This window comes from Symphalangus syndactylus, chromosome 4 (assembly GCF_028878055.3).
Source record: "Symphalangus syndactylus isolate Jambi chromosome 4, NHGRI_mSymSyn1-v2.1_pri, whole genome shotgun sequence".
Taxonomy (NCBI): Eukaryota; Metazoa; Chordata; class Mammalia; order Primates; family Hylobatidae; genus Symphalangus; species Symphalangus syndactylus.
In genome coordinates, this window is record NC_072426.2 from 54124748 (window position 1) to 54148648 (window position 23901).

Genomic DNA, 23901 nt, shown 5'->3' on the forward strand with positions numbered 1-23901 from the left:
GGCTAAGAAAGCCACAAGATACATTATAATGGATAAAGAATGTAATTACATCAGAAATAAATGTACTTTTTCTGAAAATAGAGATGGTAATTAAATAAGAGAAAACACCTTTTATTCTGATTTTTGCTAAATTAATCACATGTATTTTCACAGCATATATATATACATATATAATATGACATGTACACACATAGTATATAGGCAATTTAAAATTAGATTTTTGTATATCTATCCTTATGAATTAAATAATTAAATCTCAAAATTTCAAGTGTTGAATATACTAATCATAATGCATTAGGAATAAAATATCAACATTTAATCTCAAATGATGTTATAAAAAGAAATATGGAAAGCACAATTTTCAAAGTATGCTCCTCTCGTCTAGAAACCAGTTTCCTAAAACTCTTTAGTCTCATATAACCCATCATAATCTTGAGAGGCTCATAATTTAATTTAATATTCTTTGTTATTTCCAAATAATATTTCCTAATCAGATAATTTTGATTTTTGTTTTGTTTTGTTTCCATTATTTCAGCTTTGGCAGTGAAACAACTCAGTGACAGCCTGAGAGACACAGAAATCAGACCTATGAGATTTGTGGAATCTAATATAGTTTCACTGCAGGGGATTTCAATGTGTAAATCCTAAATCCAAGAAAAAGGGCCCTAAAGGTTAGCATTTGCATACTTTTTTATTAATTTAAAAAATTCCAGATTCCCATCAAAATTTATAAATTCCTGGGCAGCACCATAGTGTACACATGAGGACAAATAAAGTAAAGCTATAAGAGCAAAATATACATGAAATATGTACAACTTGTGCAATTATGAATACTTTTAAAAATCTCCTCGGGTTTTTCACAAACTTGTAGTATGAATACTTTTAAAAATCTCCTCGGGTTTTTCACAAACTTCTCTCTCATCGAATCCCTCGAAGCACCTCAAAGAAAACAGCTCTTGGAATTTGCAATTCACTTCTAAATCTTGTGGCAAGTCTGGAGCACTCTGGCTTCATGCACATGCTGTGTCTACTACTGTGCTAGTTAATGCCTTCCTTGGGGAACCAGTCAGTCAGTCACCTTTCCATGTAGCTGGAATTCAGCAGTATTTATTTTCTCCCTCTTTGTTCTTCACTTCTCAAGTCTCAAAACTGACATCTGAGGAAATTGTGAGATACGTGAGAAAGGGAGAAAAAAAGAAATAAAACCATGACCATATATTAACTAAAAAGCAGGAATAAAACAGCATGCAAGTATGTGATTTTTAGCACAAAAAATTAAAGAAACAAAAGGAAATTGAGCATTATTAATATCTACTCCAACTGAATATCAGGCATGAATAACTGTAACCTTTAGGACCACTGAACTGTAAAATTATTACTAACAGGATATGGTAGGATCCTATTTTTCGAGTCATTGAAAACCAAAAAAGAATTATAGGGTATATGTGGGTGAGAAAGCAGGCCAAAGGTTTATTAACCCCATCTTCTGTATCTCATATGATGCCATGAACTTCAGTTAAAAAAATAGATCAGAAAGACTGAAAAGTGTTCAAATTACTAGCCTCCTAAAATAGAGGTGTAGAGATATCTTTTGCAGTGCTAGGTAATTCTTTCTCTTCAATTGCTACTCTAAGTAATTAACCTACATAGATAACAAACTATATTTAAGAAAAGAGATTGATAATTTTCATCATTGATTCCATAACTTTCCTTTTGCTTTTTTTTCCACTTTGAATTTGAAACAAGGTAACAAGATCTATACATCACTTTAATGTCTATATTTATGGCTGGCAATACAGAGGCCATGTGGGACAGGGCAGGGGGCCAGAGCTTCAATGTTTAACACTCACGGTGATTCACGAAGGAATGTTTCATCTTTGATGTAACTCAGGGATTTAGGGACAAGCAAACCTCTACAGGAAGGGCTCCAAGCAGATCAATGTGGCACCAAGGTTATGATGCTAAAGATTGAAATAGTGGCAGTGAAAGTTTGGATTTGAAAAACATAGGGGAAGTTAGAGAAAATGAAAGCATAGTAGGCTCAGATTTGCAAAGGCTGTGCTAGAATGACTTTGCTTACAGTCAATGGGGGGAACAAGTAAATGATCCTCAATTGTTTGATTTACTTTTACTAAAGGTTGTATGATACCACGATTGAGTGCTTCTGCATGAAAACCAGAGGCCCTTAAAAATGGAGCAGTTTTCTGGGCTTGTAAATGGGGCAGACACTTTGAAGAACAGTTTGGCAGTTCCTCAAAATGTGAAACATAGTATTACTATATGATTCAACAATTCACTCCTGGGTATATTCCCCCAAGGTAATTGAACATAAGTACCCACAAAAACCTGTACATTAATATTCATGGCAACATTATTCATAATAGCCAAAAAGCAAAAACATCTCAAATGTCTATCAAATAAAGAATGGAAAAACAAAATGTGGTATATATATATATATATATATATATATATATATATATTCATACAATGGAGTATTATTCAACCATAAAGATGAATTAAGTATTCATACATGCTGCAGCATCGATTAAAACATGAGACTTGAAAACATGCTAAGTGAAAGAACCTAGCCACAAAAGGCCATATATTATATGATTCAATTTATATAAAATACTCAGACCGAGTAATTTCATAGACACAGAATGTAGATTAGTGGTTGCCAGGCACTAGAGAGAGAGAGGGGAGTGGGGTGCAACTACTAAAGGGTATTGGCTTTCTTTTTTGAAATCATGAAAATATTCTGAAAACAGGTAATGATAACGGCACAGCTCTGTGAATACACTATGTATCACTGAATTAAATGCTTGAAAAGCACAATATGTATACATGTCAATGGGAGAAGAAGGTCTTAAAATATTACAGTGGAAAGTGGCCTGTATTAGAACTTTGCACTTAGTTCTTTTATTTTAAAAACAAAAGATTGTAATTATAAATTGTAAATATACCTTTACTTCCAATGTTCCATAATTCTGTGTTATGATTGCCACACCAAAAATCTGGTGATAGTTCTAAGAAATGCATGCATGCTATAGTAAATGTGAGTAGCTAGAAAAAGAATTGCCTGTAAGGGAAAATATGAATGCTATGAGAACATAATATGCCAAGTGTAAGAATTATTATAAACTCATTGTGTAAATATTCCTAGTTTAACTAATAAAAATGCTATGATAGTTACCACTAGGAAGCATGTGATAAGGTCAATGGATTTAAGCTGAAAAAGAGTTTTGAGAAAATTAAAAGATATGCTGTATAATGTTTATGATAGAACTCAATAATCCAAAAAAAGTGATTATTGAAGGAAAGGTTTTGGGTAAAATAGTAATTTTTTAGAGCAAGGATTTTTAACATAAAAGAGAGGAAACAATCCTGGTGTTTGTTGGAAGTAAGGCTCGAAGTTGCAAAGAAAATGAGCACTTAAACAAACGATTTCTCAGCAAGGCAAATTTACTTCTGCAGAAGGGTACTACTCACAAACCTGGTTTCCAGGAGAGCCCACCAAACAAAGGAGGGAGGGAGTTTTTATTCTTAACCCAGCTTCTCCCTGCCACTGTGTCCTGCTTCCACTGGCTGGAGTTGGACCGCACAATCTAAGCTGAACCTGATTGGCTAACTTAAAAGGTGCAGGAATGTGGTTACACTGGTAAGAAGGGCAGTTTCTGCAGGAAGAGCCATTGCAACAGGAGGGGTAATTTACAGAGTGGGTAACAGATGTGGGCTCTGTAAATAAGGACCGGTGGGAAAGTTGTTTACTGAAACCAAGACAGGGAGGCACAAAGGATAAGGAAATCAGTTTGGTCTTGGAAGTGGGGAACAAAGAACAAGGATGCTGAACAAGCTAAACCTTTGGAGAGGAAATTCTTTCGTATCTGACAATTTTTATCCTAAATTGGGACCCAGAAGTGCTGCAAGAGGTAACTGTAGGTGAACTAGTAGGAATACTGTTTAGTGTACAACAATGTTAACATTCTACTAATGCAAGAAGGAATCTAAAGGAATTTAGTTTGTGATTATGTAATTTTGAAAATGAAAACTAAGAAAATGTGGGCAATAGTTGGGGAAAGAAAGTAAAACTGAAAAAATAAAACTATAGAGAGAATGTCTAAAATCGATCCAAAATGATTCAGAGAAAGTCTAAGAAAAATGATCAAAAGTGCCAAGGTACCTGGAAAATAACCAAATATATTCAATTGAGAGAGCAAGAATGTCAACATGAGAAAAAAGGCAGCTTTTATAAAATATAAGAAGGTAATAAAATCAAGATATACAAGAATGCTTACCAAAAGTGCCAAATATGATACAATGTTGGAAATAGTTGTATCAAAAGTAGCCAAATAAAATCAAAGAACTACTTTTGAAGAAAATTCTAGAACTAAGAAAAAAAATATGTTCACTAGGAGGAAACTTGGACATTTTGGGAATTACTTGTCAGAGTGCAAAAGCATGCTCTTGGGTTAAAAGGGGTTTGGGGGTCCTTTTTTTGAGATTGTAGCCAATGTTTGTAGATATAAGCCATAAACATGAGCATGCACACATGCACACACGCACACACACACATACACAATAGTTTAAAAAAAAATGTAATGCTCTCAAGTTTTTCTATTGGTTTACTTGTCTATTCCTATGCCAACAAATCACCATATTAATTACTATAGGTTTGCTATATTTTCATAGTGGTTAACGCAAATTTTCCTAGATTATTCTTCCATCACCCCAGAAAGTTCTTTCATGACCCATTTCAGGCAATTCTCAACCTCTGTTTTGATTTCTATCACCATGGAAGAATCTTGTTTGTCTTTTAACTTCATGTAAATGGAACCACACAGTGTATACAATTTTATACCCAGCTTCCATCACGTATCATAATGGTTATAAAGATTCATATATATTGCTGTTTCAATTTTTCATTTGCTTTTATTGCTAAGATTGATCTGTTCTATGCCTATAACACCATTTGTTTATTAATTCTCCTCTGCGGACATTTGGGTGACTTTTGGATTGGAATCCTTATGAAAATATCCTCTATGTCCATTTTTGTGTAAGTTAATTTTTATGGACTGACATTTTCACTTTTCTTGGGCTAGAGGATAATTTATTGCTTATAGGGAAGGTGTATATTTATCTTCATAAAAATTGCCAAATGTTTTTCTAAACTGGTTATGTCATTTTACCTTTTGACCAGAAATGTATTCGAGTTTCAGTTACTTTACATGCTCATTAACATTGAGTTTTACCAGTATTTACAATTTTCACTATTTTTGGGGTGGTGAAGTGGTAAGTTACTATGGTTTTAGTTGTATATCCTTGATAACTAATGAGGTTCAGCTACTTTTCAAGTGCTTGCTGGATATTTGTATATCTTTTGTAGTAAAGTTTCTGTTTAAATATTTGCCCATAATTTTAAAGGTTATTGTCTTTGCATTCTAGGTTTACAGATGCATTTTATTAGTTTTAGGTATAAGCCTTTTATCAAATGTGTGTGCTATAAGCATTATATCCCAGTTTATGACTCTATTTTTCGTTTACAAAGCGATAACTTTAATGAGCACATTATGACTTTGATGATTAATTAAATTGAATTTAAAATTTTGAACAAAAATCTAATCTTTGCTTTTACAGTTATTGCTTGAGGGTTGCCTTAAAAATCTTTGACTACCTCAAATTCATAAAGATGTTCTCCTATATTTTCTTCTAGAAATGCTATAATTTTAGTTTTTATGTTTAGATCCGCAATGACCTCAAATTAGCTTTTTGATTCTGGTATAAGGTAGAGATCCATGTTCACTTGTTAAATATATTTATCCAGTTGTTCCAGCACAATTTTCTGCAAAGATTTTTCTTTCTCCATTGATTGCCTGTGTCTTTGTTGAATGGATTGCTTAGAATTGGATCTATACCTGAGTGCTCTCTTCTGTTCCATTGATATTATGTCTATTCCTGTATCAATACCATTGTCTGAATTACTGTAGCTTTATGGTAAATCTTAAAATAAGATAGTATAGAATCTTCAACAGTGTTTTCCTTTATCAAGAATTCTTTGTCTATACTAGTTTCTTTGCATTCGTATGTAAATTTTAGTATCAGCTGTTCATTTTATATAAAAATTTTTGGAATTTTTATTGGAATTGCATTGAATATGTAGACCAGTTTGAATAAAATTGAATTCAAACAGTATTGACTTTCCAATCTATGAACATGGTATATGGCATTATTTACTTGTGTCTCATTGGAGTTCTCTCAAAAATGTTTTGTAAATTTAAGTGAAGAGTTTTGGAAGATTTTGTTATATTTATTCCTAAGTGTCATTACAAAACATATAAATTTAAGGGACTGTTCAGATTTTTCAGAAACATTTCATATACAACATTGTGTTTTTTCTACCCAAACAAACATGATTTCCAGTAGTCTTTCTTTTTGTGATATTATCAGCTGTGCTGAATTCTCTTGTCAACCTGGCAGTATCACTACACTTTTTTGAAACTAGGAACTCTATATTCTAGAATCCTATTCCCTGAATGAATCTTCATAGGATTTGCAAGTGAGTAAAATTCACACACAATTTGGAAGATGAAAGTAAAACATAAATTATTCTTAGCAATTTTGGCCACCAGTCATGGGAACTTTGCAGGGCCCTTTACAAGGATCTTCTTAGCAACACTAGCATCCAGATATAGCACCATCATAGATCTCTGATAAGCTGGTACTTCATAGTCATAATGGATGCAGAAGTATCTTGGACTCTTTCATGACCTGCTGCTTTCTCTAACAGTGTTTTAAGCTAATGCCATTTATGGTTGTTTTTCTTTTTCTTGTTTTAAAGACAAAATCCCACTCTGCCTCCAAGGCTGAAATGTAATGACGTGATCATAGCTCACTGCGGCCTTGAACTCCTGGGTTCAAGGAATCCTCTTGCCTCAGCCTCCCAAGTAGTTGAGACTACAGGCATCCACCACTATGCATGGCTAATTATTATTATTATTTTTTAAGAACAAGTTCTTGCTATGTTTCCCAAGCTGGTCTCAAACTCCTAGCTTCAAGTGATCCTCCCGTCTCAGCCTCCCAAAGCACTAGGATTACAGACCTGAGCAATCGTGGCTGGCCTGTGGTTGTTTTTCTAACTTTCTGAATGCAGTCTGCTGCAGGTTACATTCACATTACATTCACATGAATGTAAGCATTAATTCCTATATTAAATTGCTTATTTCTGGAGTACTTGATTGGCTGTTTTCTTGGCAGAACCCAACTAAGAGTAACTGCTGATGATAAAATTTGAGATTCATTATTTAATTAGAGGTTAATAAGTGAAGAAATTCTACTTCTATTATTCATTTTCATATATTAAATAGAAGACTTCTGTTAAGAGAATTTTTTCCTCATTATCTCTTTGGTTACCCTGAGATATTATTTGTGGAGAAAGGCAGGATACTTGATTCTTTCCCTTTACTTACTATTTCCTATTTATCAGTTACTCTTTTATTTACCAGTTTTCTAAATTGTGAGCTGGTTTCCTAGGATCCTAGAATGCACACGGAGAAACTAGAAATTGGCTGATTATTTTTTATTGAATTTTGGGAAATCATTTCCTGTCTCTTCTCAGTCTGGTGAATTTTTCATTTCAGATATTTTATTGTTATGTCCTGGAATTTTTAATTTTAATTTTTTTAGTTTATATTTCTACTGAGATTTCACATCTGTTTATGACAATTTTTAAAAAGTCTTTGAACATATTTATAATTCAATAGTGCCCCTTATTTGTGGTTTCACTTTCCCCAGTTTCAGTTACCTGTGTTAAACCTCAGTCCAAAAATATTAAATGGAAAACTCTAGAAATAGACCAATTATAAGTTTTAAGTTGTGTATTGTTCTGAGTAGTGTGATGCAATCTCCTGCTGCCCTGTCCTGTCTTCCCCAGAATGTGAATCATTCCCTTGTCCAGCAGATCCACACTGTTTGTGTTGCCTGCCTGTTAGTCATTTAGTAGCTAACAGAACTACCTGACTACAGAGTCATGCCATGATCATCATTCCCTGTTTTCAGAACATTTTCATGATCTCGAAAAGGAAACCCAATACCCTTTAGTAGTCACATCCCATTCCCCATTCTCTCTAGTGCCTAACAGATATGAAGAAGCTATCAGATCAACTGTCCCAGTATAACAGTGTTTGTTCAATACTGGCTCCAATGCCTAAGAGTAGAGATGCTGAAAATTCAGATATGCAATGGAGAAACCTTAAAATGTTTCCTTTAAGTGAAAATGTGAAAGTTCTTCACTTAATAAGGAAAGAAAAAAAACTGCATGCTGTGGTTGCTAAGATCTATAGTAAGAATGAATTTTTTATCCATGAAACTGTGAAGAAGGAAAAAGAAATTCTTGCTAATTTTGCTGCTGCACCTCAAACTGCAAAAGTTACAGCCACAGTGTGAAAAGTGCTAACATAGGGTGTGGTATTATCTGTGGTTTCAGGCATCAACTGGAGATCTTAAAAAGTATGCCCACAGATAAGGGAGCCTACTATAGTCTTTTTATGCCAATTCCAATATCTGGATCATGTTGTATTTGTTCTATTGACTTTAAGTTTTAGTGTCACTATAAACTCAAGGATTTAAACATAGGTGTGCATCTATTCATTGTAGTCATCACTATCATTGATGCTTATATTATTTCATGTTTGGATAGTGGGTGCTTCTTCAAGTTGCCTCCTGTATCTTATGAACATGACCATTGTGGGGGGTATAAAAGCATCTTTGCTTTCCAGTATGACAAGATCCTCTAGACTGATTTCATATGTTGCCTGCCTGCAACCAGAAAGCAGCCATTTCTCCAAAAAGCTCTGGTTCTTTTCAGTGAGTGATGATACATAGAAACCAAAGCTTTGCTCCCAAGGTGCTTCCTCCTTCTGTTTTGTTTTGCTTAATGCTTCTGTAACTTTTCAGTGGGTAGACCTAAAGGATAAGTGAGATTTTGGATAAATATTCATAACTTTTTAATAAATCTTACAGTTTACATTCTGGATTATAGGATTTTAGTTAACCTCAGACGTCTTACATCTATATCTTCTCTCTCATTAGAAAAATACCAGTTTTCAATGTCACACATGGTTCTCATTTTCTTTATCCTATGGTTGAAGACAAACAATAGCCTCAGAATAAAAATAGAGCCTTATCACGAAAAATATAAAGCAATCTAGGATTATTTTCGGACTTCATTTTGTTCTTAGGCTATGTTCCATCATGGACATGCAGTCATATTATTGCATTTGCATTTTAAAGTCACTTAGTATAATTCTGGTTCAAAGCTGACATAAACATATTAATTAGAAAATAATATACTTATTTTCCAAATATTCTTGGAGAGTATTCTGACATGATTAACTTAATTTTCACAGGTAAAAATCTTTTGTTTTACAAGAAGATTCTAACTCATTGCACTAGAACATACCTGCATTTCCTTGAGACAAAATAGTTCCCCAATATATAATAAAAATGTTTGTATGAACATCAATATTCTAACCACTTAGATTCTGAGATTCTGTAATTGACATTTTGTTACATCTGCTTTATTACATATCTATCACTCTAGCTACCCTTCTATCCAGTAATTAATTCATCTTTCTATGTCAGAGTACACAGAGCTAATATAGGGTTAAATACTTCAACTTATCTAGCATTAACTATCTTGTTCAGTATTTGCTTGTATCTATTTTTAAAAAGGAAAGATTGCATGTAATGCAAGATAATTCACAGACCTGAAGTGTCTGATTTCCTGAATTTTGACAAATGAAAAGACCTGTGCACCTCCAGTCATTACCAGGATATGGATGAGTGTTTATGTACAAAAGCACAACTATTTTAAAAAACAACTTCTCACTTTTTGAATTGCACAGTGTCTGTGGGGATTCTGTAATCCAAGTTCATAAAATAAATATCCAGAAGGCAGAACCTACACTTAGTGTTTGGGTAAATATTTCCATTCATTGTCTGATTATTTTGTGTTAATTTAAAATAGGCTTATTTTTATATTCTTGTCTTCTGAGATGTATTGTGCCATTTTCAGTGTGGAAGGCACTTGGAATATAAACAGAAATTATTAACACATAGAAATTTGGTTGTGTGATGAATATGTCTACCTCTGACTGTCATTTAAACTGAAGAGGTGAATTTAAGACTAGAATGTAAGCGGCCTGAGCTAGTTGTGTTGACACAATTCCTGGGAGTTCTTTGCATCTGTTTCACCTTGTGAGGGGTCACAGCAGGGGTAAAAATAGAAAAAGCGTGCTCTGTTTTTGTATTTTAGCCAAAGGACACAGGGCACTATCAAAAAAAGAAAGCTGTTGACAATTATTCATATTAATATTATTTTCAAACAAGCACTTTAAAAACAAAAATTGAGATAAAATTATATAAGTTCTTTGAGAACCAAGAAAAAATACAGGAACACCATATGTTCATTTATGGGGCTATGCCTAGGTATGTAGGTAATTATGGATTATAAGCATTGCCCTTATGACTGTGAAGACAAAGATTTATTTGGTTGATGTATATTTATTTCTCTACCGTATTTATTTGATGATTATAAGATGTTACACGACCTGTAAGAAGGACAGTTGGTCCCGCTTTACCCTGACCACCACCCTATGCCATAGGAAAGCTTTGTAGTAGACCAAAGACAATTTCACTGGAAAAGAGTTAAATTGAACATATAAAGGAAAATCTTATTCAATAAAACCACCACAAGAAACCTTTCAATATATATGTAACATGGTAAATGAAAGCCAATTGTCTATTCAAGAATGGTGAAAAACATAGCAACTTATTTATTTAGTTACTGTTGGGAATAGAAACACGGGGAGCATGTTTCTTCTGTTGGGCTTCTTTGAAGTAGAGCCTGACACAGGGATTTGGGTACATGCCACTTACTGAAGAGATGATTTTAGAAAAAAAGGGAACAAGGGATTCAGGGCAGGCCAAGGGAAGAAGCTAAGTAAAGGTGTCATCCCAGTTGGAGTCTAGCAACAGCTAATCCCTTGCAGACCTCTGGAGGAGGTCAATCCCAGAATTGATTCCAACTTAAGAAAAGTGAGAACCAACTTGTATAACTCATGTCCATTGGTCATTAGCTGGCTGCAGGTTGCATCAGCATTTTGGGAAATGAAGTGTCCCTGGTGAGGTTGCTACTGTTTAGCCAAGGGAAATTCCACCAAAAAGGGGGCAGCTGTGGGCAGTGAACAGCCAACACTCACAGGCTTGGAGGCTATGCCCCAGCTGGCAAGGTGATAGGCAGGCCACAAAAGGAGTCTACAGCAGCATGGACAAAATAGAATTATTATAAAAAGATTATTTTTACAATCTCTCATTTTCTAAAATCACATCTTTGTAATTATTTAGGAACAATTTGCTATAGATCTTGGGTTTTGATAGTATGATCTCTTGAGTTTCAAATGACTCATCAGTATGTCAAAGTGAGATTCAAAATGAATAAATCCAAATGTAGAAGTCTGGCTGGAAAATTGTGAATTGTGGTGACACCTATTTATTTACGTGTTGCTGGTATCTAATCACTTAAAAAATATAATCTGAATCAGCATATTATTTATCCCATTGATTAATTTCATAATAAAGTGTAAAAATGTGAAGAAATGTAGGTGTACAATCATGAATTATTTATTGTTATAAAGATATCGGTTTAGTTGATATTTAAACTTGGGAATTGTGTTTAATCTAAAAAGATCAGGAGCAAAATATTGTAGGCCAAAGATCATCTACCATTCTTTTCCTCCCTTGAAATTTACAGTAAAAAAGGTGATATATTCAGAAACATGTTTATATTGTATGATACTTATTATAGGGAGTGAGATTAGGAGGATTCAAAGAAATGTTCACAGAGTGGATGGCATTTGAGCTGAGGCTAGAAGGGTGACATTCTAGGGAGAGGGACACACATGTGCAAAGCCCCCTGCATGAGGTGGTTGGCAGGAACCCTTGTGGGAGCAAGTGTCTTTCAGTGTGGGTGGTGCGCAAAATTTTAGGGGAGGATAAAGGTAGGCATGTTGTTAGAAATTAGAGCACAAGGGCCTTGTAATCCATCAAACAGAGTTTAATATATTTTAAAGACCACAAAAAAGCAAATTTTTCAAATTTTAAACTGAGGAGAAATCCAATCATACGTGTGTGCTGGATTGGGGTGTATTTGCTTTGTTTGGATTATCTCTTTGCTTTGCTTGGATGATCTCTAGCAAAATATCTTTGGTATGAAGTGTAATTGGTCCAGCCAATTATCTTATTTTACTTCCTAAAAAGATTAAAGATATATATATGTCTTTAATATATATATATAATGTATAATATATACAATATATATATATATATATATATATATATATATTTTGAGATGAAGTCTCACTCTGTCACCCAGGCTGGAGTGCAGTGGCATGATCTCAGCTCATTGCAAGCTCCACTCCACCTCCCGGGTTCACACCATTCTCCTGCCTCAGCTTCCCAAGTAGCTGGGACTGCAGGCGCCCACCACCACGCCCAGCTAATTTTTTGTATTTTTAGTAGAGACAGGGTTTCACCGTGTCAGCCAAGATGGTCTCGATCTCCTGATCTCATGATCTGCCCACCTCGGCCTCCCAAAGTGCTGGGATTACAGGCCTTGAGCCACCGTGCCTGGCCTAAAGATATATTTTACAAACCTCCATACACATCACTCCTTATTGTTTTACTTCTAAAAGGAAGAAAAAGCATGATTACCAGGAAAGAGAATTAGCTAATGTTGTTTTCAAAGTAGACATGGATATCATACCCTCGAAGACATCAGCATTTTTTCAATGTTATGGACATAGAATCATAAACTTGATTTAAGTTAGGCTTGGCAAACATTTTTAAATGGAATACAACTGAAGACAATATTATCAAAAAGCATAATCTGAATAAGGCCAAGTATTTCCTTACAAAATAGGCTTTTCAGTTCTGTAGAAAGTTATGTGTGCATGAGAGTGTACTGTGTTAGAATATAAATTGTATTTTATGTGATGGATCATGATAAAAAGTTTGGAAGTCTTTGGTTCAGAGAAGGGGTGTTGTGAGTGACATGGCAGCTAGCTCTGTATGAAGCTCAAAATTCTTTCTTACCAATTTTAAATTTTTTCTTTTAGTCCTTAGATGTTCTAGGGACACATTACAACATTTTCTATTTCCATACTGAAGGAAGAGTAAAAAATTTTTTCATGTTATTTATTTTGTGGTAAAGGTGAAGGGAATCCCAGCTCCTCTAGAGTTCAGCTTTGTACCTTGTATAGGTGTCCTAATCTTCACATTTGTAAAATGGGGATAATATATTGGGAGCACAAAGTACCTACAATTCTTTGAAAAAGAAACTTTAAGGCCGGGTGCAGTGGCTCATGCCTGTAATCCCAGCAGTTTGGGAGGCTGAGGTGGGCCGATCACGAGGTCAGGAGATTGAGACCATCTTGGCTAACATGGTGAAACCCCGTCTCTACTAGAAATAAAAAAAATTAGCCGGGTGTGGTGGCAGGTGCCTGTAGTCCCAGCTACTCGGGAGGCTGAGGCAGGAGAATGGCGTGAACCCAGGAGGCCGAGCTTGCAGTGAGCCGAGATGGCGCCACTGCACTCCAGCCTGGGGGACAGAGCGAGATTCTATGTCAACAACAACAATAACAACAGAAGAAAGAAAGAAAGAAAGAAAGAAAGAAAGAAAGAAAGAAAGAAAGAAAGAAAGAAAGAAAGAAAGAGAAAGAAAGAGAGAAGAAAGAAAGAAAGAAAGAGAAAGAAAGAAGGAAAGAAAGAAAGAAGAAAGAAAGAAAGAAAGAAAGAAAGAAAGAAAGAAAGAAAGAAAGAAAGGAGAAAGAAAGAAAGAAAAAGAAAGAAAAGAAAAGAGAGGAGGGAGAAAGAGAAGAAAAAGAAAGAAGAAAGAAAGAAAGAAAGAAAGAAAGAAAGAAAGAAAGAAAGAAAGAAGGAAGGAAATTTAAATTAGGTATTTAGCACAGTGTCTGTCACATGGTGAGTAATAAATATTAGCTAATATGATGATTTTGCCATTTTACCTGAAATGATCAAATACTTTCCACATTTAAATAAGATAGATAATCTACTTGGCTTCCCTTGATGAATAAGGAAAAAAAAGCTGGTAGATTAAAATAAAAGTCTCTAAAACTTCAATCTCTAATAAGATAGATTATGAATATGTAGGTATAATAACTATCTGGGACTTTCACTACACTTTCATCATTTCGTGTTATAGTTTTTCAAAGAGTGATCTAAAATTGTAGCTAAAATCAATAGGTGGCAAACTGAAATCTAGAGTATACAGTTTGTCTTTTTACTTTTTGCCAGTATTGAAACTAATGCCAAATGATGTGAGTCCTGTCACATTTGCTACCAAGGCCCCTAGTTGTGTGAAAATTTTCATTATTCGTGGAAACAACTCCTCAGCAGCATCCACGTATTTATTTGTTTCATCTGTGCATAGAATCTTTCTTTATGTCTGGGAAACCTTTCCCCTGGATCATTTCACACAATGGAAACTATTGATTTTTAATCCGCAACAAGCGGCACTAGAGATATGTCATTACTGTATATTTTTAGGTGTCCCCAGCAATTCAGTTATGATATCTGTGGAGAATTAATAAGACAAAGCCTGGCCTTGTACCAGTACACCAATATCTTTGGTGAGGTGATAAACTTTCATCCACCTATTTCAGGTACTGTCATCAAAACAAGATGGCTCACTTCAAGTTATGCTTTATAAAATAAATGGTGAATTTGTGTACAGAAAGAAAGGGAAATAAAAGCAGGAGTGAATTGTAAAAATTGATCTGTACAATACTTTTTTGACGTCAGATGCTTTAAAAAAGGTTTGACTGTTTAGTTACTTTTGGCTTCACTATTTTCCATTTTTATTTGTGTTTGAAGTCCAGTAGACAGGGAGGACTCTCCTTGTAAAGCACCTAGCACAAATTGCCAACACTCTGTGAATGACCTGCTGCTGACCTTTGTAAGAAAAGCTGAACTAGCAACCAAATGCACATGCAAGAAGATGTTTGCAGCCCATCTGGGGGAGAAAAGTGTGCTTAGTTGCTTTTTTCCCTCTGTTTTCTGCAACAGATTACAATGTACTCCTACTTAAAAAGAATGAAATGCACCATCAACAAAAAGCTTGTCCATCTGTTAGCATTTCCCTTCCACTAATGCCTTTTGTGATTAACTGTGTGGGAAGAACCAAGGCATGAGATGTACTGCCCTGACTGGTAGCAGAAATGAGGGCATTTTCTGCTCAAGCAATTTTTTTGGAAAAATCAGTACATAAGACTTTATTGTAACAGGTAGGCACTGAGTTTCATTCATGAAAAGGACATGGCTTCTTCTTAGGATGTAAGTGGGCATATGCACATTAATGGAGAGAGGCTGAATAGTTAATACATTATAACAAAGGGGTAAATGTGTGTGCTGACTCTATGCTGAGGAAAAAAAAATGATCTAAGAATTGTGACCAAGCTTTGCAACAAGGAGTTGCTCAAAACTCAATAACTTGCTGGCTTAAATTCCCCACACACATACAAGATTGGAAATTTAAGATACATGGGGGAGAGACAGAGAGAGAGAGAGTGATTTACTATCTGACATAACTTTAAGTACATTTTAAGTTACAAAACGTGAAGTATGATTTTCACATGTTTAACAGACAACGTCTCTACTATGTTACAAAAATCATGAAAATCAAATTTCAAATGGAAATAGTTCATTTAACAGGTTCCATGACAAGCTATTATGCTGAACAACTGAGGAACAAATGGAAACATCAGCATGTAGCAGGCACTGTGTTAGAGATCTATCTTCTGGGACTGAATGGAAAAAATTATCTATTATTCGTGTGAATATTCATGAGTTCTCTGACCAGCACAATTTAAGGGGGCTCAAGGATCATGCCCCTCACGGAATCTGGATCTTTCTCAAGTAGACAGGAATCATAAGAAATACCCCTAGTATATATGGGGGGCCACTCAGTTGCTAATTAGAGGAGATATTGAACCAAGGAGTTTGTGACCTCAAATGTTTTTTTTATTCTTTTGATAGTTTTCTGGAAGATCAGGCTGAATTCTTCCCTGGGTTCTTCTTGCCTTAATGGAAAAGGGTTGCTGAAATTCAAGGGGTTCTAGGTTTCTCTGTAAAGGGTAAAGGAGTTTCTAAGGTTTCTCTAAGAAAGATTTGCAAAAAGATGTGTGTTCTCCCTTATGGACACTATCAAGACTTCATTGAATGAAAAATTGAGTATTGGAATGTAAGAAAACTGTTATCTATCGCCGGGCGCAGTGGCTCACGCCTGTAATTCCAACACTTTGGAACTTTGGAAGGCCGAGGCAGGTGGATCATGAGGTCAAAAGATTGAGACCATGCTGGCCAACATGGTGAAACCTCATCTCTACTAAAATACAAAAATGGCTGGGCATGGTGGTGGGCAGCTGTAATTCCAGCTACTCAGGAGGCTGAGGCAGGAGAATGGCTTGAACCCAGGAGGTGGAGGTTGCAGTGAGCTGAGATTATGCCACTGCACTCCAGCCTGGAGACAGAGTGAGACTCTGTCTCACAAAAAAAAAAAAAAAAAAAAAAAAAAAAAAAAAAAAAAAAAAAAGAAAGAAAAAGAAAATTGTCATCTATCCTAGCCAAAGAAAATGGGTTGGGATTAACTTAATTCTAGTTATGTGATAGAATGTGCTGGTATAAGATTAAGGCATCTGAGAACTCTCTATTTGAATCAAATGGAACAAACAAACAAACAAAATTTTATTCATCCTCTTTCCATCCATGGGAATGCCCATCAGATGGGGTTAGAAGAAGAGAAATTGGAATGATTGCCTTAGTTCTTGATCTTTGCCTCCATTCTCCATTCCCTTAAAAGGACCAGATACCTAGGGCTAGAATGGGATTACTGAATTGGATGAGGAAGGAAAAGAGGCAGAAGTCTATTGTCACCAGCCAGCACTGAAAAATGATCTAAAGTACCCAAATCCCTCAACAACATTTGCTGATCTGAAGCTGACTACTGGCTTAATCAATACTAGTAAAACATTTAAATGATTCCTTGGTCGTAATTTTCTGTTTTTCTTTTGTTCAATGTTACATTAAGGTACACTTTTAAAAGATTTTGTCTGTGTAAAACATAACAGTCAAAGCACATGGTAGTTTTTTTCTCAAAGCCCCAAACTTACTCATAGATAATATAATCTCTTTTCCATTGTCCTCACAGATTATACAGTAACCAGAAATATCACTGCAGGTGGGCTCTTTGATGTAGACTTGTAGACGTCCATTAAATTACCTTAAGTAGTTATACTTAGTCCAACAATTATTACTCTAGTGCCTACTAGGTGCCAAGGTCTTTGCTTGGGATAGGCAGACAAAGTCATATAAGATGAAGACTGTCCTCAACCAAGTGGTAGTTTGGTGGAGGGATTTGTTAGTTTATCTGAGAAGTATTTTAGTGTCATAAGTGTTATGACAGAAGTATAGAAATTTAGAGAAGTGATATCTAAAAATTATGAATCTAAAAGAATTAAAGGTAAATAACAAGTGAGTAAAAATTGAGTTTTAAAGTAAAGAAACTCTTACATAACAAGTCTCTAGTTTCTTTAGTATGAAAAGGCTATGTCATCAATAGCATTGTCTTCAAATACAAAAGCTGCTCTTGTTTGTGTTTTGACTGAATAACTGGAAATGTCCCAAATCGTTGCCTATATCATAAAAAAACTTACGATAATTTCATTGGCAGTATAGGAAAGTTGGCAGACAAAAAAAAACGGACAAAAATGGGAAAAATATACAATGGACGAAATAGTTATTGGCGTTCATTTTTGCTCTGATATTTTATAACATTCTTTCCTTTCCTCAATCACCACAATGGAAGTATATTTTTCTCCTAAAATAAAGAATAAAAAACTGAAAGAAAATGATTGGATTTGAGTAGCTTTTACAATATTAAGGATCAAAATAGTATTTGCCAGATACTCTTTCTTCTGATTATTCCAAATTTCCAGAGTACACATTAAGAAAATATTTTTCCCGAGAACTTATTTTACCTTAAGTGACAACTTGTTAAAAGTTAATATTAAGTAGTGCATCAGGCTGAATTCTCTTGTGTGTGTGTGTGTGTGTGTGTGTGTGTGTGTGTATTTTTTTTTTTTTTAAGACAGAGCCTCGCTCTGCTGCCCAGGCTGGAGTGCAGTGGTGGGATCTTGGTTCACTGAAACCTCTACCTCCTGACCTCTGCCTCCCTGCTTCAAGTGATTCTCCTGCCTCAGCCCCCTGAGTAGCTGGGATTACAGGCATGCATCACCATGCCTGGCTAATTTTTGTATTTTTAGTAGAGATGGGGTTTCACCATATTGACCACGCTGGTCTCGAACTCTTGACCTCAGGTGATCCACCCACCTCAGCCTCCCAAAGTGCTGAGATTACAAGCATGAGCCACTGCATCTGGTCTGAATTATCTTTAACAATTATATGTGAAAAAGAGATACAGTACTAGTAACACATGCATCCTGTCTTGTACAGAAAATGATTATCTTGCTCACAACTACTGCATGACCTAAATTTATTAAGAATAATCTCAATTTCTAATACACATTAATAACAACTTTTCCATGCTAAGATCTTCTATCTCATCAGAGATATCCAACCACAAGTATTAATTCTGGCAGGCATTAAAAATTAGGTGTGGATTTGGTTTTGTGAGGATTAAAAAAAAATTGAGATATCATGGGAGAAGCCCATAACTTCAGTCTTGTAACGGTTCACATCATGTTTCCAGGCAATTATTTACTCATCAGTCAGAGGTGAGCCGAGTTCACTCATAGCAACTACTTCAAATCATGATATCTAACTAGGATGCCTTGATGAGATGCTGAAAAGATAATTATAAAAGTCATTCGGGGGGAAACAATTTTAGTGCTTAAGTAATCCGTTGGTGTTTATTCAAAATTAGTTAGATTTTTAGATAGGTGTTATTGGCTGTGAGGCTCAAAGCACTTAACAAGTGAGAATTAATATTTGCTGCCAATATATCCTACTAACATCATTTTCACTTTGTTCTGCTTTTCTATTAATCAATTCTTTAATACAACTTCTTCAAAAACAAGAAGTCAAAATTTATCTAAAATAATTGAGGCAGAATAAGGTCTAGAGGCAGGGAAAGTAAGGCCATTTCACGCCGACTTCCTAGGACTAAATTGAAAGGAAAACCTTAAATTTCCAAGCCTAAGTAACAAAAGGACCAGAGGCTACTATTCCGTTTGACCTTTTCTGTTGGCAGAGGGCAAATTGGCTGTCTGCAATGAATCAGATCGACTGCTGGTCGAGTCTTCCTTTGCAACTTTGTAACTTCACTCTAGCCTCTGAATGGTTGCTGTCCACAACCAATCAGACTGATAGCAGGTCAATTCTTTGTTTGCATAGAAGTGTAACTTTGTAACTTCACCCTAGCAGAAAGCAACCAATCAGATGTTTGCACAGGAGTGTGACCTTTGTAACTTCAGCCTCTGGTTGGCTGCTTTCTGCAACCAATCAGACTGATCGTGGGCTACCACTTTATTTACATGAGGTGATCAAGAAATAGCTGATGGGAAACTATTAGGGGGTATTTGGATCCACGCAGATTCTGTATCTGGGCCCTTGAGCAGCTGCTCGGATCCCCTTCCACACTGGAGTGTACTTTCATTTTCAATAAATCCCTGCTTTTGTTCTTTTGTTGCTTCATTCTTTCTTTGCTTTGTTGGGCTTTTTGTCCAATTCTTTGGTCAAAATGCCAAGAACCTGGGCAACTTGCAGTCAAGACCCTCTACCAGTGACATATTGATTTATAAAATTAAATCTAAATTTAATCTCTAGATCAGTTATTGACTAGGTGCAATATTGTTCTTTACTACTATTATTCCATTAAGGTTGCAGAAGCATCTTTACTATCAGAAATGTTTGCATTTTAGTAGACAAAATTATACATAAAAATCATTAAAACAATTTTGATGTTCTTTATGAATTCTATTATATGCATATGAATATACTATAGACCAGACACTGAAAAATATATACTAAACAAATGTAAATTTTTCCATGTCTGGGATTTTCCATGTACTGTAAAAAATGATTTTGTTTTTGCAAGCATATCTGCTTATATAACCTGTTATTTCTACCACTTATCTTAGTTGTTACTATTTTTAGTGAAAATCACATGCTTAATTCTAAGTATTTCTGATGAGTAATTTCTAAGTATTTCCAATGAGAAAGTGCCTAATGAACAAATGGCAGATACTGACTTTCAAGGTTTTGTAGGAAGATGTTCTTAGAGTTAAAGGCTGTGATTGTGTATCAAACTCTCTCTGGAAACAAACAATACAGTATTCCTGTTTCAAGATCGTTCACAAATGAAAGAAATAAGTGATATATATTATCTAATATTGGAATTCAGGAATGTTCCTGAGAGTCTATGGGTGGAAGGCTAATTTCACTGAATTAGGGCATTTTTTTTTTTCCGTGAAACACAGGTGATAACCAAGTATTTTCAGTGTATAAAAATTATTCTAATTTTTACAGATAGCTATTAATTTATTTCTTGCCAGAATTTCCTGAGAACATTTTTGTGGGTTGGGTTTTACTGGTGTACTATATACAATAAGAATTTATTTAATCTATGCGTATTTCTGACCAGAGTGCTCTAGAGTGTGACATAGGACAGGTCTTCTCAATAAACTTCAATACTAAATGATATTCATAAGTGAATATTCATATATTTAAATAATATAGTTATAAATATGAGAACAACAGTAGCTATAATGGACCATATTTAAGCAATTGCACTTGTATTGCTGCATTTCAGCCTAGGTGAGTGAGACCAAACTCATAGCAAGATTTTATTTTTACAGTTAATACCTAATCACAAGATCCCAGTTATCCCACACCAAATTGTAAACAGTTGTATCATTTTTTATATCCCAAGGATAATTTGGTTTTACTTAAGCATCACTATTGCCTTGAAATGGCATTGTCAAGTGGGGAAATAAATGTGAATATTACATTTATAAATAAATGTGAACATTATCATCACTGGTCTCCTGACTTAATTTTAATTCTATTTCCTTTTAAAAAGACTTTTTAAAAAAAGCATAAATTAGAAATATGGGAAGTAGAATGGCTTCATGCAAGATACACTGGAATAAGATCCTAGATATCTTATTCTGGCCCCAAAGCTTTGGACAAGTTATTCAGCCTTTCTGGGTCTCAGTTTTCCCATCTGGAAAACATGGGGGTTAATCTCTATGGGTGCTTCTAATTCTACTAGTCAGTGAGTTTCTGAAATTCACCCAGGAAGGAGTAACCCCAGTCAGAGTTCATGCAGTCCCTGGGCTTGTGTTTGCTTTGCTTCTTATTTCTGAGTTATCCTGATGGCTATTTCTCATTGGTCCAGTATGCCAATGTTATCTGACAAAATAGGAATATGTTTCTGATTTTGGTTACATCTGAAAGGAATTTTTCCTGGAAGAAAGATTATGTCTAAACCCCACAAAACATTATGCCTCTCTCTGTGTTCCAGATCTCATGTTATTGTATTTATATGTGAAAAGTTAAGATTTTTATTTTAACATGAGAAAAATCCCTTGACATCACAAGGAAAAAAAAAAAATCCCCGAGCCAATGAAAGTCAGCCAAGTAAGTAAGAAAAAATGTATATTAAAAAATATATAGTGGACATAGAAATCACACTGAAATCCAGTTATAGAACAGCCTCCATCTCTAGATTTATGTTTAGTCAGCAGCTATTTTAAACGAGAAAGTAAAATTTTAAGACTCACGCCAGTCTTAGGCCACATGTCACTTAGAACCAAAAAGCAAAACCAAGGCGTGGTTGTGGTGTGGTGTTTTAGATGTTCAATCTCACTCAAGAATTTGTACAATCTCACATTTTGGAAAATGAAATGTGGTGATTTAACTTTTCTCTTCATTTCAGGATTATATGTAAAACTAAGAGACAAATTTAGACTAAAGAAGTTAACATTAAAGGGAGGGATCATGTAATTTAAAGTCAGGTTTCCTCAGGGAAAATAAACTTTTTCCATCATATTCTGACATGTATTTGTGAAGTTTATATGATTTTAGTTTATTCATAACTCCACTAAATTTACATGATTCACTGTGTACTATACGGCATAATTAAATTGGCATTTGCTTGTACAGAGAAAATTTGCATATGAGTGAAATAAATGATGGAAGTGTGAGGCCAGATAATTCCAGTGGTTACCAATTTATGTCTTCAGCTCAACACCAAAGCACAGATTTCAACCCTTAGGAAGCATGCAGGCGAATGTGAGGAGGTTTGCTGTATTCTAAAATGTCAGATAATGCATATATTTCTGAAAAAATATTTTTAAAAGAAATAAATAAAAAATATAGAAGATCTCTGCTTGATGTCCACAAAATGATAAAGGAAAACTAGATAACTAGTATTAAGATTAACAAAGTATAAGAAGACGAGGAGATGATGAAGTAAAAAATATAAGGGCACAGGACAAAAGAAGAAATTATTGAAAGAACACAAAAATGAATCTGAAGATTTTAAAGTCCACGTTATGCTATTTATTGTTTAAACAATCTTCTAATGATAGTTAATATTTTACTTAGTGAGTGTTTCATAAATGTTTTACAAGCATTATTTCATTAAATAATTAAAATGACCTGATATGATACATACTATTATGATCTCCATTTTACAGAGGAGGAAGCAGAGATAATATGATTAATAAATTTATCCAAGATTATACAATTAGTAGAATGTGAACTAAAAGTCAGATTCAACACTTATTCTTGGGAAAAAAAAGATAGAACAATAAAATATTCTTATTGTCTTCAAATCAAAGGCTCCTCTCTTAACAGAATAAATAATAAACTATCTAAAAACAATAACCAAAAATGGCAAATAGGTATATACAAAAATGCTCAACATCACTGATCATCAGAGAAATGCAAATCAAAACTACAATAAGACATCTTATTCCAGTTAAATGGCTTTTATCCAAAAGACAGAAAATAAGAAATGCTGGTGAGGATGTGGAATGGAACCCTCAAACACTGTTGGTGCGAATGTAAATTAGTACAACCACAGTTTCGAGGTTCCTCAAAAAACTAAGAAATAGAACTACCATATGATCCAGCAATCCCACTGCTAGTTGTATACCCAAAAGAAAGGAAATTAGTATGCTAAAGAGATAATCTGCACTTCCATGTTTATTGCAGTGCTGTTCGCAATAGTCAAGATTTGGGAGCAACTTAAGTGTCCATCAGCATATGAACAGATAAAGAAAACGTGGCACGTATACATAATAGAGTACTATTCAGCCATTAAAAGAGTAAGATTCTGTCATTTGCAACAACATGGATGGAGTCGGAGGTTATTATGTTAAGTGAAATAAGCGAGGCACAGAAAAACAAACATCACATATTTTCACTTATTTGTAGGAGCTAAAAATTTTTTAAAAATTGAACTCACGGAGATAGAGAGTAGACTAATGGTTATCAGAGCCTGGGAAGTTTAGTGGTGGAAGAGGGGAGACATGGGGATGACTAATGGACACAAAAATGTAGTTAGATAGAACGATGAAGATCTGGTATTTGATAGCACAACACAGGGAGACTACAGTAAAAAACAATTTATTGGACATTTTAAAATAACTAAAAGAGTATAAGTAGATTGTAACACAAAGAAAGGATAAGTGCTAGGTGGTGAACACCCCATTTACTCTGATGTTATTCTTATGCATTGTGTGACTGTATCAATATATCTCATCTGTCCCATAAATATGTTACACCTACTATGTACCGACAAAA

General features: G+C 34.7%; 1 protein-coding gene across 1 annotated transcript in view; it reads right to left on the reverse strand.

The window, feature by feature from the left end:
- Positions 1-666: 666 nt before the first annotated feature.
- Positions 667-23901, reverse strand: part of LOC129480675 (uncharacterized) — a 499607-nt gene continuing 476372 nt past the window's right edge. Inside the window, exon 5 of the mRNA XM_063637945.1 lies at positions 667-1156. Within this exon, the coding sequence (XP_063494015.1) occupies positions 1144-1156 (13 nt within the window). The 3' untranslated portion in view covers positions 667-1143. The remainder of the gene's footprint in view (positions 1157-23901) is intronic.